A 13539-nucleotide genomic window follows, 5' to 3' on the forward strand; every position below is an offset into this window, starting at 1 on the left:
AATAATTTTTTTTTGCATATGAAACCAGAGGAGTTGTACTTACATCTTATGACATCAGCTTGTCCTCGGTCACGGTTTCCTTCCACATAAAGCTTTGCAAAAATTGCATAAAAAGCGCTTGCAGGAACAAAAACATAATATTCCAGAAACAGGCTTTGCCGATCCGATCAGCTGTTCCTAACACTTCCCACAGTGAAACAGACGTCAGTGCGAATTATCGCGCATGTCCGCCATTTCCTGCCCAAAACCAGAAGTGACGTCATTTTCGCGGAAAATGTAGTTTTTTACTTGTAGGCCTTAAAAGCCTATACTGGTGTTTTATAAGTCATGTTTGACTTTTCTGAATAGTTGCTGGGATGCTTAGAACTCGAATTGCACTGCTGGAAATAGTTTATTTTGATGCACCTGCTGTTTTCTTTGCAAATTTGCATCATAGGATTGTTTTTTCGTTTTTCCTGCAGTATATAAAAATTGGTGTATCTCCAAAATAAAACTATAAAGACACTCAAAATAAATTTCGTGTGGTGGGAAACTATTTTTTGCAACTTTTTTGTATTTAAAGTTTTGAGGGATAAACCTCTTAAATTTCTCCAAGTAGAAATATATGTAAAAAACAAAACAAAAATGATTTAATTTTTTTGTAGTTTATTGCACTTTTTTGCAATTAATGTAGTTACTATGGACTTAACGCATACATATTATTAAAATATGGGCTATAATAGTTGTATAGCAACTTGAAATGCTCCCACAAATGGCACTACAACATGTAAAAAAAATAATATAAGCTCTGGCGGACTTGGTTCTATAGTAGGTCGTAAGGGTTAAATAAATATCGTCAAATAATCAAGATCTCAATTTCAGTGAAAATAATCGTGATTATCATTTTTGCCATAATCGAGCAGCCCTATACAAATTTTTTTTAAAAAACACTGACTTTTTACTTCACTAGCACTGCGACTAGGACTGTGCAATTAAGTTTAATTTTTGGCTTTCAACAATTACTATACAATTATTGTGCTTCCTTACTTTGCCTTTCAGCACAGCCCCTTCAATCAATATGGCCTCTCAGTCAAAATTTACTCCCCATGAGAGAGTGGCAGATTTGGTTAATTTCACATTTATATATATAGTTAGTCAGTTTTGTCTTGTGATAGACTGGCGAACTGTCCAGGGCAGGGGTGCCCAATCCTGGTCCTCGAGAGCTACTATCCTGCAGCTTTTAGATGCATCCCTACTCCAACACAGCTGAATCAAATGGTTTGATCTCTTCAGCATGCCATCATGTTTGGCAAAGGCCTGATAACAAGCCATTCATTTGATTCAGGTGTGTGGGAACAAGGATGCATCTAAAAGCTGCAGGACAGTAGCTCTCGAGGACCGGGATTGGGCACCCCTGGTCCAGGGTATATCATGCTGCTTCCACTATGAAAGCTCGGACAGCCCCCGAAGCAGAAGAAAATGGAATGACAGATAAATCTCACATAATTATAATAAGTTTTAAGCAATCAACTTCAATAAAAGAAAAGTTTTTTTTCCAATACACTGCTTTTACAAAATCTGTCCAACTGTGTTAGGTAATTGTGAGTTTAATACTGACCAAAATTACTGTAATTATGATTTTCACACAATGATGGAGATCTAAACGCAGCTCTCGTGGGTGAAAGGACCTCTGTTTAACCCACTACACCACCAAAATGGAATTTGTTGTTTCTCCCGATGAGGTATGAAAAGGATGTGTGATTGGCTGAACTCTCCTGTTATGAAATAGGTTTTCTAAAGTCAAAAACAGAGCCAAGAGGAAGTCCACAAGTCTACATTCACCTCAACTACTGAAATCAAATATGCTAAGAGGTTAACATAAATACTTGCTCCATTACATCATAAAAATACTACCTCCTCCTACTGCTACTTCCTCCTACTTCAAATGGTTCTACAAGAGAAAATTTAATCCAGCAATCGAGGTCTTATTATTATTTTACCTAATATTTTGTAATACTGCAAGAGAGTTTACCATTACAGAGCAGGGAGAGCTCCACTCCCTCTGCGTTTTCCTCTCCTGATGGAGGAACACCCCTGCACATACTGGATTGCACATAAAGGATTAAAAGGCTATCCCACGAAAATCCTGAGCCCCTGTGAGGGTAGCTAAGAGTACTACTTCATACATAAGCACCTCACGTGTGAAATCACTAAGGTTAATAAAAAGGGGGGGGCGGGCAGATGTTATTAAAATGTAATTTCACACAAAACTCCCTCAATTACACTTACATAACGACACATTTTACCAACTTAGAGGATCTCATTTCAAAGCCTTTATCGTGGCATCAGATTACATAACAGATGATTCAGAGTAGAAGTTGTGCTTGCTATGCATCAGTGTGCCAGAGAGACCAAACACTGTCCCTCACAGACTGCCCATGCACTTCATCCAGTCATCATCGTCTTCTCAATGCTACCATCGCACCTGTACACATGAAGAGGTACCTGCCAAAATGCGTTTTATTTTTTTATGCAGATTATACCTTTACCTGAGATGCCGTGACTCAACCCAGAAGCCCGTGATTCAGTGCGTATCCCGTTCTGTGTGTGTGTGTCTACAAACACAGAGAGCCCAGCATCACTCCCCATCAACAACAAACACGTCCCATCCAAGCTAAGAGAACGGCCCACATCAACACGACTACAAATGCAGAGAAATGCATGCCACCCCTGCAAATCCCTTTTCCCATGCTGCTCCTATCCACTCCAATATAAATTTAAAGGCTCTTCTTCTTCTTCGGTGTCATATTTTATTCAATGTACAATTATGCGAAGTCAGCGAGCAGGCTGGTCACGCAAAGTGAAGCTCCCCCTCTGAATGTATGGGAGTGTGTAACACATTAGCAGCTGGCAGCTTTAAGCTGTTTTTACTTATAAGAGAAAATAAATAAACAGCTCGTCAGTAGGCTAATTAGCAGCAGTCGCAGTGCCGTTACCGTCGCACCTGCTAAATGAGTGCCTGCGGGCGGAGGTGGCGAGGAGATGCCTGCGGTCCTGGTCACTTTTTTTTTTTAAGGGTGGAAATAGAAGGGGATTCATGGCAAAACACCAACAAAAACACGTCTGTCTTAAAAGCGATGACTTTGATTCAAATGTGAGATTTTTTTCCTTACCTGTACAGCTCACGAGAAGCAAGGCTAAAAAAATATCCCTTGTCTGGACCATCGCAACTCCCGAGTAACGTGAACGTTAAACGGTGTAGCTAACGTTTAATCTCCGCTCGGTCCCTACGGTAGTGCCCTCGGGTTTCCTGCCCCTGTTAGCGACTGTTCATCCTAATCTACAGAACTGAGCTCGTCGGGAATAAGTGTCAGCGGCAGCGTTGTTGATGACAAGCAGCGGTCAGAGATTAGCAGCGATGAGCGCCAGTGCACAGTTCAAAGTCTGACTGACAAGCGGAGCCTTTTCACACACTTGAATTACTCCGCAGAGCCGGAATAAAGCACCTCCTGTAACTAGTGCGTGGGTATCAACGGGAAGCAGGGGAACAGCTGCAAATAATCATAACAATGAAAAATTTAAGTTGAAATATAGCATATATAAGATTGTTTCAAAATATGGTAAAGCAAGTAAAAGTGTGAAATGCAGAGCTGTTTAGTGTATTTTTTTTATATCGGTGTCCCCCCCTACGGTAAGATACATAACAAGGCACCCTTTATAAGCAATTGTAATTAATAACTTTAAGGGTTTCTTTTAGTTTTACATTGCTTTAGGGAAAGATGGTTGTTGGCCAGTTATTACAAATTAATTTTACTGAATTCAAATAATTGATTTCTTTTGCAGCTTGCTATGCGCAAGGATTTTCTGCTTTGCCAGTCTTATTTGATAGCAAACAGAATATATTTTAACTCTGGACTGATAACACAAATAATAATTATAAAAATAAAATAGAAAAATGCTTGGGACTAGGATATTGTGATAGTTATGTCTTACTATTGTGAGTTGTACATATTAGAGCCAAAGTCATCACCATATTTTGCAACCTTACTTGTAAGGAATTGACATTTCCCTTTGACTGTAATCATGGTACATAAAAAGGCTGTAGAGAATCTAAACTAAAATTCATTAACTACACAACCATTAACGGATTGCCAACATCTGTAATTGCATAGGCTAATTATGAAATACAAAGAAAAAGCATCAGTCAGTAGGAATTTCACAACATGTGAATGCCCAATTTGCTACTGCTGCATTAGTTAAGGATTTATTAATCATTAAAGAGACACCGTTTATTATCAACTATTGTATTTTGACTGCACACCAAAAGAAGACCTTCAAATGTCCTTTTTTCCCTATTTTCTCCAAATCAGTTTTGCTTCTTGAAAAGTTTATTTTCCTTCATGTTAGTCCAAATGCAGTTTCAAAGCTTTTATCTCACTGCCACAAATATAATTTTTGTGGAGAATTATTAAATCCATCTGTCGAACTGAGACTCCTCTGGTCTTTATTAAACCCAGCCCGCTATTCACAGAAATAATAGGGCTTGTAGTACAACTGTGGCGACAACACCACTGATATCTTACCCTCTGTGCGCCAGATAAACTAATTACAGTGTTATACACATTGGCTTATAATTTACAGTGAAATATTGATCATTTGGATCTCTTCCAACTCTGTTTTGTGTCACACATATTTGAAATGCTGCATGTTAAACCACAGGCATTTGCTTTGACATATTTGAAGTACTACTCACCCCACAGGTTACCCCCACAAATGACCAAAGGGAGCCTTTTATATAGGTTGTAAAGTGAATGCCACCTGAGAGCGATGCAGGGTAAAAGATGCTTGTTTGCTTGCACAGCAGGGATGATCGGTAGCCATGAGCACCACCCTCTCAGGCCTCCTGAGAGGGCGGTTTGCTTTATATTTTCATTGCTGGCCAGCAAAGACATGCAGTTGGCCACAGTGTAATAAACCCAAATCAATCTGTGGGCTCACTGAAATTGCACTGTGGTTATATCTGGCATATTTTCCTTAACCCACCCTTTTACAAGCAATTCCCTCCAAACATACCACCACTGGGAGTCCGGCCTCAGAATTTTCACTCCCTTCCTGCTTTGCTCTTTCCATCGACTAATAAGCAACTTGTGAAGGAGGGTGGGCGTGGAGTTCGGGTTTTTATTTTTAGGTTATCTTGTTAACGTAGGAGCTCAGTATCGTATGAATTCCCAAGAAATCTTCAAGTGGTTTCTTTTTAAATGGAGAAATCTACTGGCTGAGTAATTATTTACGATTATGAGATCTCATAGGTTCAGTCAGCTAAATTCCTTGATGTTAATTAATTAAAATGCCTAACTGGAGACATTATTTTCAATTAGTCTGAAGAGAACAAACAACATCATGCCATCTGAGTAATCTGCCCAGCATTAACAGTGTCGTGCTTTTAACTCCGCATTCCTCTCATCTTCTGCGTGGCACCATACCATGAACTGCCACATGTCCTGATCTTCCTCATAAAAAAATCATTTGGTAAAAAAAAATTGTGCTCCTGTGTTCTCACCGAGCTATCAACTCAATTTTTTGTTAAACTGAAATATGCTGTCTGTTTGTGGTAATTCGCCCATAACGTGCTCTTTTATCTACTCAAATTACCCAGAATCCCTCTCTAAACCATGTCAAGACCTATTACGTTTTCATCTCTCATGCTAAAAAGCATACAGTTGTAATAGTAGTAGTAGTATTAATAGTAGTAGTATAAGACTGTACATGCTTAAACTGTGCTTCATTCTCCTCACTTTTACACAGAGAAGCGTAGGATTAAATACACAGTCATTTCAAAAACACAATTCACGCTTGCATGCACACACATCTCTCTCCAACGCAAAACATATGTTTCATTACACACCGGCCTGTGAGGGGGTATTTTTTTTCTTTTTTCTGTCCCTCCCTTTTACAGTCTCTCTCACTTTTTCTCTCTCCCGCCTCTTCTCATCCTCTTCACCCATGTGAGCCATGACCACACACGGACTCTCTTGAACTCACACCTACATGGACACACACATGTGGAGCACTTTACATCTATTTTTTCCATTGTTGAACCATACTAGTGTATATACTATCTATCTATCTATCTATCTATCTATCTATCTATCTATCTATCTGTAGCCTCCAGTAGAGGATCCATGTGGACAGTCTCTACTGTAGGAGGTTTTAAAATAGCTTCAATTACCTCCTCCACTACTGTAACAGAAGACAACATTCAGTACTGACATGGACATTGGTTTCTGGGTCATGAGAGAAAAGCAGAGGTGTTACAGCCCAAGCCCTGCTGTGATTTTCCCCTAGCAAGTGTGCCTTGTTCTCGCTCCAGCCTCAGGTGCACCCTTCCCTGCCGCTGAGTCTACTCAGCAATTAGGCCAGAGAGAGGCGAGCTCCAAAGCTCCAGTGCCAGAGAGCCTGGTGTGTCGCGGCTGCTTACTCCTGCTCTCTGGAGAGGAGGTTGTTGGTGGTGGTTTACCTATTTAACTTACTCTTTTATTTTGTGACCAACTTATGTTTTCTTTCTTTTGATGATGATGGCAGCTTGACTGTCATTATTATGTAAAAAGCTTTACTTTACTGGTTAATGGAATGGTAATTATATAGTGCTTTTGAGCACTCTTTTGACTCCAAGCCTTTATACACTCATTCACACCTTTTTGTAAGCCTACGTGCTTTTAATCTAACATTTGCCCATTTACACTACAGTGACTACACTGTAAGTCAGAGTTCAGTATCTTGCCCAAGGGATATTTTTACATGCAAACTAACCTTTTGATTTTTAGATGACCCCCAATACCTCCTGATTAACAGGCATCCAAATCTTGCCTCTTTGTCTTCTTTTTTTTCAACAAGGACATTTTTTGTTACCTCCCTGCATCCCCTGGACTTTTAGGGGAATGTAACAAGAGGTCATTTCCGCAGGGAGGTGGACGACATGTTCTGTGGACATCAGCGTGACTAATGAGATAAACTGGGAATCCACCGTTCCAGGATAGCATTATTTTAAAACCGCCTTCTTCTTCCCACCGAGCCTCGGCTTTTTCTCTCAGGATCATATTCAATTACTGTGCATTTCAGACAGAGGAGAACAAAAACATGCTGTGGATCAGGCAGGCTTGTAGAAATACAGCATCATGGCCTGTGAAAGCACCAAACTTCAATAAGGATTTGTTGATATAACCAACAGCACTTTTCTTAGACCATTATAAATCATATATACTTTTTTAAAAATCCTGTGGTTTTGAGCTATAAACGGGCTGCCTACACTGAAAGCAGACCAAAAGTAGAGGTACAGGTGTCAAAGCAACAGTATTGGCTTTTCTAGTTGAATGTTCTGCAGTGCAGAGGAATGAATCTTTGAAAAGCCTTGAGAAAACCTGGGAAGCTCTGTCATTCAATTATCACCTTTAGTGCAGAAAGATTGTGCTTCCTATAATCTCAGAACTAAAGGGTGCGTATCAGTTAGCTTCAGTGAGAGATGGTGTTGTCACACAGTGGACTCATTGTCCTGAAAGTCTGTCCTGCAAGGCACACAGGGCTCCTTTGTGAAGTGCAGATATTAATCTACGTAGGCAGAAATCTGGAGGAGTCTGACTAAGCTCACATACAACCACACACATCAGTGCGCACATAGACAGACACAGACTAAGCCATATGCATATTCATTATGTAACAGGAAAAAAGGATGCTGTGTCCACTCCCGTGCAGCTTGCCCATCATAAAGATTTCATTCTTCTTTGAACAGATTCAAACTGCAAGCCTGCTGTCACCACTGTAGACATTAAGTGTTATTGCCAGATGTCATTGCAATGCTCTAACCAGGTTTCATCATCGCCAAGTACAAAGCGGGCATAGTTCCTCTCATAGTCTAGTGTTTTTTCCTGCCAGTCCAGTGACGGCATTTTGTTTCTACCTCGTTTGCATAACTCACATTGTAAGAAACTACATTCTGTGACCACAAGTTGACAGAGTCTAAACCCCACAAATGAATGAATGACATCTAAGTGCAACGAACATTTTCCAGTCAAAATAGCTTGAACAGTTTTGAGAGGCTCAAAATCGACATTATTAACACATGAAAATTGTCTCATGGTGGAGTCTAAGTGCGTATATCTTCAAACACCTTTTTTTATAACATTTACTTTAGGGAATAAATAAAGAAATAAAATAAGAATCAAACATCTGAACATCACAAAATGTGGGATCCTATTTGAGACACCTTTAAACAGTGTAAGACGTAAATAATTTGTTTTGAGCCTTAAAGTGTTTTAGCCTAAAAGAAAACTAATTCTCAAGTTGAAAATGAAATGTTATTTAAAAATACATATTAGATATCTGCTGCCATCTAGGGTTGTAAAAAGATTACAGCACTGAAATAAAACCTGAGAAAATCCTGAGCATGTAATTTGGTCTTTCTGACATTTGGGGGCAGTATACCTCTTCTGTAAATCTGCCTCAACAGATTCTTTTGCTTTTACTGTATAATTCATGTGTGGACACTGTACAAAAGCAATTAAGAATGAATGATAACTAATGTTGATTACTTTTGTAAAGAGGTGCAATTTGGGGAAAAAAAGGAGTGGATAATAGATTTCCATTCTGCACCCATTGTTTCTGGCTGTAAACCTAACTAACTATGACCCAACCCTCCAGCTGGATGGGAGGTCTGCCTCGCAGACAAAAACAACTGCAGTGATATATACTGAATCTGATATGGTTCATGTTTGATTGATTGTTTTTCTTTTTTGTTTCCTATGTTGGTTTCCAGCAAATTCTCTCCCTTGGTTATTCTATAAAAAAAAAAAAAAGAAGTCTCACCTACAGAGCTCAGCAAATTGCATACATTTTTTCTATTTGTTTTTTCATATTTTCCCCTGTTTTTCCACAAATTTCTTTGTTTCTGGACACTGTGAAGATATATTTAATTAAATCCGAATTGGAACCAGCGGTAGACTAGATCGCATGCATCAGTGTATCATGGGGTGTGCAATACCAAATAAAAGTAGTACTCTTATCCCGATCTTTAGGTTGTTCTTATGCTTTTGGCTCATGTCTTCGTATGCGCCCCCACGCCCTCTTGTTTTTATTCTAAAAGCAGTCCAAATTGGTTGAAACAATTCCACAAAACCTTGACTATTTGTGTTAAACGTCACCATTTAATGACATCTGACAAGTGAATCCGAACATGAAAATTCACTGACCATATGTGACATGCTAAATGGTTTTCTTTCCCATCACCTTCAAAACACGCGCGCATGCACGGTTACTATGCCTCATTGCTACACCACAATAACAGACAAATTATTGCAACAGAACCCAGAAATACACCAAAATTGCAATCTGATAATGACGGGAAATGAGTTCAACACAGATGTTCCAACTGAACAGGTGGCAAATAGCTGTATAGTGTTATAAATCCATCAAAAATGCAAGCAAACAGCCTCCTCCCCAAATGCTCTAGTCGTTACTTATACAAACTTATTAACAATCAGAGTAACAGTGTAATTTTGAGACTCACACTGCAGACAACCCAAACATGCTGTAAACCGAGCTTAGCATGCGCCAGCTTCTATAATGTGCAGTGACAGTTTGCATCAGATCTTGGGTCTTTCAGGAAGCCTGTCACTTTGGATTTCACTCAAAGTGTATGACAAGCCTCTAACATACTCAAACCCCATTTCAAACCCTTGGATAGAACACTGCTCTCTGTCATCAAACTGCCTTCAACATTCTCTCTGCAATACTGAAAATGAAAAAAAAAAATGCTGCATTAAAAAAGATGAGATGCACAAAATGCATCTTTACTGAAAAAAAGACGATCGTTTGCATTTTTTAGTGGTACATCTGGATCTAAAAACAGCTGTTGGACTGAATGCACACACAAGCACACTGCATTTTAGTGCTATACATTAAATGCAATGTGTTATCTTCACTTGTGTGTTGTTTCATATTTTGGGCATACTGCTGTTATTAGGTACCACAAATAGATCTACGTTTGTGTGTGTCTGCCCATGTAGTCTTAGTTTAACATCCCCCCACCCCTTTCTTCCCATTGTGCAGTGTTTATGTGACCAGTGTTATGGCCTTGACAAGGCACTTGAGTCCAGCCGGGCTATTATCCTGCAAGCCAACCTGGAAGTTAACTCTGCCATGGTTCGTTGGCTCCAGCTCCTACTATAACTTCAGTGGGGTTTTGAATGTGCCTTTAGATTGATGCCAAAATAAGGTGTGGGCTAAACACAGTCAGGCACTGACTAAAAGAGAACTAAGTTCAAATTCAACACAGCGCTGAAAAGCAATTGCACAACGTTAGGAAATCTATTTGGAAAACTGACACGTGGAGGTATAGAACACAAAATCAGTGAAAAGGAAAGAATGTAATCTGCATGAGAGCCAGGATTTAAAAAACAGTGCTTTGTAACAGAAACAGAAAGGTTTCCGTAGAGTCCCCTTCAAAATCTACTGTTGTTACACAGACATTACCCCCAAATTTTAAGTAGTAACTTAATTGGGGGATAGTTGAAAAACATCCCTATTTACTATCATCAAAAGAAGGGGCGATATGAAGATTAGTCTGACTTTAATGGCTACAGCCACTTACCATTTACCTCAGCTAATAGGCTCAAATCAGTGGGAAACAGCTAGTCTTATTCTGTCTAATTGTTTTTACCTGAGCCTGGGCAAACATTTCTTTCTCAACCCATACCGAGATAAAGTGTTTAGCTGATTAGTCAATTGGCAGAAAACATTTTGAGGGAAAATCTGGTAATTAATAAACATTTCAAAATTGTCAAAAACTAAATTAATTGTTTATGTTAAAAAAACCCCAAATGTGTTCAAATCTGAATACAGTATGAAATCATATGTTATACGTATTTAAAAAATAATGAAGAAATCACATAAAAACAAGAAATAAACCCACTAAAAATAGTCAAGACAAGACAAAGGATGGAAAGACAATTATACTTCAGTTTCTCTGATTAAAATAGGGATTTTATACAATTCAATAAACCCAAATGAAATGGAAATCAGGAGCTTTAGGGACTGCTGTGTGTCACCTGGGCAATTGCTCTGTGGGTGTTGTTCCAGCAAACCAAGAAGTAAGATAACGTAAAAAAACAACAACAAAAAAAAAAAAAAAAAAAAAAACCCCAAAAAGATGACTGGATGTATGAGGATGGAACTAGTCTCAGTAAGGCTATCAGCTTCTGATAATTTTTTTTTAAGCGATGTCAGCAAATCATATAGTATATACATCATGTGATGTTAGGAGCTCAGTATGCAGTCTAATTACAACACATTTTGCCAAGGTCTTTGATGGTCTAGATCAAACAGTGGCAGTACAATGCCTCCTCGATCTTGAAATGAAAGCAGGCCTAATTTCATGGATCTGCAGCATTATAACAGACCACTGTCAGAAAGTACGCTACCAGGGACACCTCTCCAGTTGGAAATACCCCATATCTGAAGATAATTGTACTAGGGCCCATCATCTTTTTGCAACGATTAACAGAATGGAAGTGACCACTGGAAAAATGTGGATGATATTATTCTGGCAGGCAGTTATCCCATACTCTGCAACAGACCCTGCAAGGCCTGGACATGGAAGAACACAGAATGAAGCTCAGCCTAAAGAATTATAAACAGCTCTGTTGACTCTTTCTATTGAAAGATCCTGGGAGTCCCAAACAGTTTATATTGACCTCAGCCAACACAAAGCTTTCTGCTTTGCCTCTACTGGAGAGTTTTCATCTTCACAGGCGATGTGTGTCCAGCGCTGGAGCATGCAGCACCTGTCTGAAACCAAGCTACACGGCAGGAACACACACTGATATGGGCATGTAAAATCATTCTCAGCCAGAGGTATTCAGGATACTCAGAAGCTCTTCGCACTTTCCGATTGTGTATTTCAGTAAGATACAGACCCGGCTGTGTCTTGGCTTTACCAGAAAGCTCCATAAAGTTCAACTTCAGACGAAGTGACTGCAACAAGGTACTGAACTGAGAAATACAAGAGATCATCAGTCTCCTGCAGTGTGCAGACTTCTAAATGAGAAGTAGATTTCAGGAATTTAATTTGTGATATAGGTAAAGAAAAAGAAACTACTGTGCATTGTTTCAGTGATATGTATGATTATGAAACTGTAGTAGTGCTGAAAGGTAAATAAAAACATAAAATTCTTGCCACATCTAATTTTAAGTGATGCATCTTGACTCAAAGTTGCTAACAACTCTGGAACTCAAGTGACAAAAGTGGTGTTCTCATTAGTTTCATAATGTGTCTAACGCTTCTAGCTCTTTTTTTTCCATTACAGCACAGTTTTATTGTAATACCACATTATCATAGGCATACAGTAAGCTGTTCTTATCATTTGATGTAGACATATTTAGACCCTTCATATATCAAAAGTAAACTTCTTCATGTGCGCTTGTAAAATATAGCATTTCTTCAAGTCTACGAGGAGCTGAGTGTAGATACCAACACACTCTCACTTGTTTTAAGTACTACAATACCGACTTCAAACAGAATAAGTTGGACTTGAAAGGGGAGGTGTTTAAAATGTTTCCCCTTTCACTTCTATTGATCGTGTGAGAAAGATAAGAACAAAGAAATGTTGCCTGTTGCATGTTTTGCAGGGATAGCTCAGTAGGTAAAGTGGTCGCCCCATGATCGGAAGGTCGGCGGTTCGAATCCACTTAACGGCTACCCTGAGGTACCCCTGAGCAAGGTACCGTCCCTACACACTGCTCCCCGGGCGCCTGCTTAGTGGGCTGCCCACTGCTTCACAGAGTGAATGGGTCAAATGCAGAGAAAAACAAGTAATTTCCCCATGGGGATCAATAAAGTATCCATTATTATTATTATGTTTCCTTTGACCCCTTTCACAGTTCACACCCTTCCAACCATCTTGACTTTCATTTCTTTCAGTTTTTGTTTTGTTTTTGCATTAATAAATGATTGCCACAAAAACTAAAAGTTCTCATGAGGTTTCATCTTCTAATTTCCTAAAGGTCTTGTCCTAAGCAAGCTCACTGACAATGAACACTTACTGTACAACACTGTTATTTTTCTGAGAAGAAAAGAATAGAAGAATTACTCGCTACTGTGTATCAAAATGAATACGCTAACAATCCCGAGAGTGTTTCATATTTTACTTTGCAAAGCAAAAGAACTGCACTTAGTCATTTCTTTTCGTGTGTACAACATTTACAAACGCTTGCAAAGAATGTGAAACGTTCTTTCCAATGTGCACAAAATGACCTTGTTGAAGGATTTCACATATTATTTTGCAAAATTCAAGTATCATTCAGGAATTGGGCCAATGCAACTGAGAAAAACTTTAAGTGCAATTGAGTTACAGTTATTTGTGAACAAGGCGAGTGCTCAGATAAACATTTATGTTGGCAAAGGCTTATCTGTGAAGAGCAGGATTATAGGAATGTGGGGGTGTAACAAGGAGAAGACAGCAGAATATACACGTATTGGCCACATCATTACGTATACCTGTTCAACTGCTT

The 13539-nt window shown here is 39.1% G+C and overlaps 1 protein-coding gene across 9 annotated transcripts in view; it reads right to left on the reverse strand.

The window, feature by feature from the left end:
- Nucleotides 1-3448, reverse strand: part of ncam1b (neural cell adhesion molecule 1b) — an 84050-nt gene extending 80602 nt beyond the window's left edge. For 5 of the 9 annotated variants that reach the window (XM_082503578.1, XM_082503576.1, XM_082503577.1 and 2 more), the window contains exons 1-2: nucleotides 3153-3448; nucleotides 2529-2594 (exon numbers count right to left, since the gene is read on the reverse strand). In XM_082503578.1, the coding sequence (XP_082359704.1) occupies nucleotides 2529-2594; nucleotides 3153-3204 (118 nt within the window). In that variant the 5' untranslated portion in view covers nucleotides 3205-3448. The remainder of the gene's footprint in view (nucleotides 1-2528; nucleotides 2595-3152) is intronic. The other 4 variants (XM_082503582.1, XM_082503583.1, XM_082503579.1 and 1 more) reach the window with 3 other exon arrangements.
- Between the last annotated feature and the right edge of the window lie 10091 nt (nucleotides 3449-13539).

The sequence above is a fragment of the Aulonocara stuartgranti genome, assembly GCF_965226115.1.
Source record: "Aulonocara stuartgranti genome assembly, chromosome: 14".
NCBI classification, from domain to species: Eukaryota; Metazoa; Chordata; class Actinopteri; order Cichliformes; family Cichlidae; genus Aulonocara; species Aulonocara stuartgranti.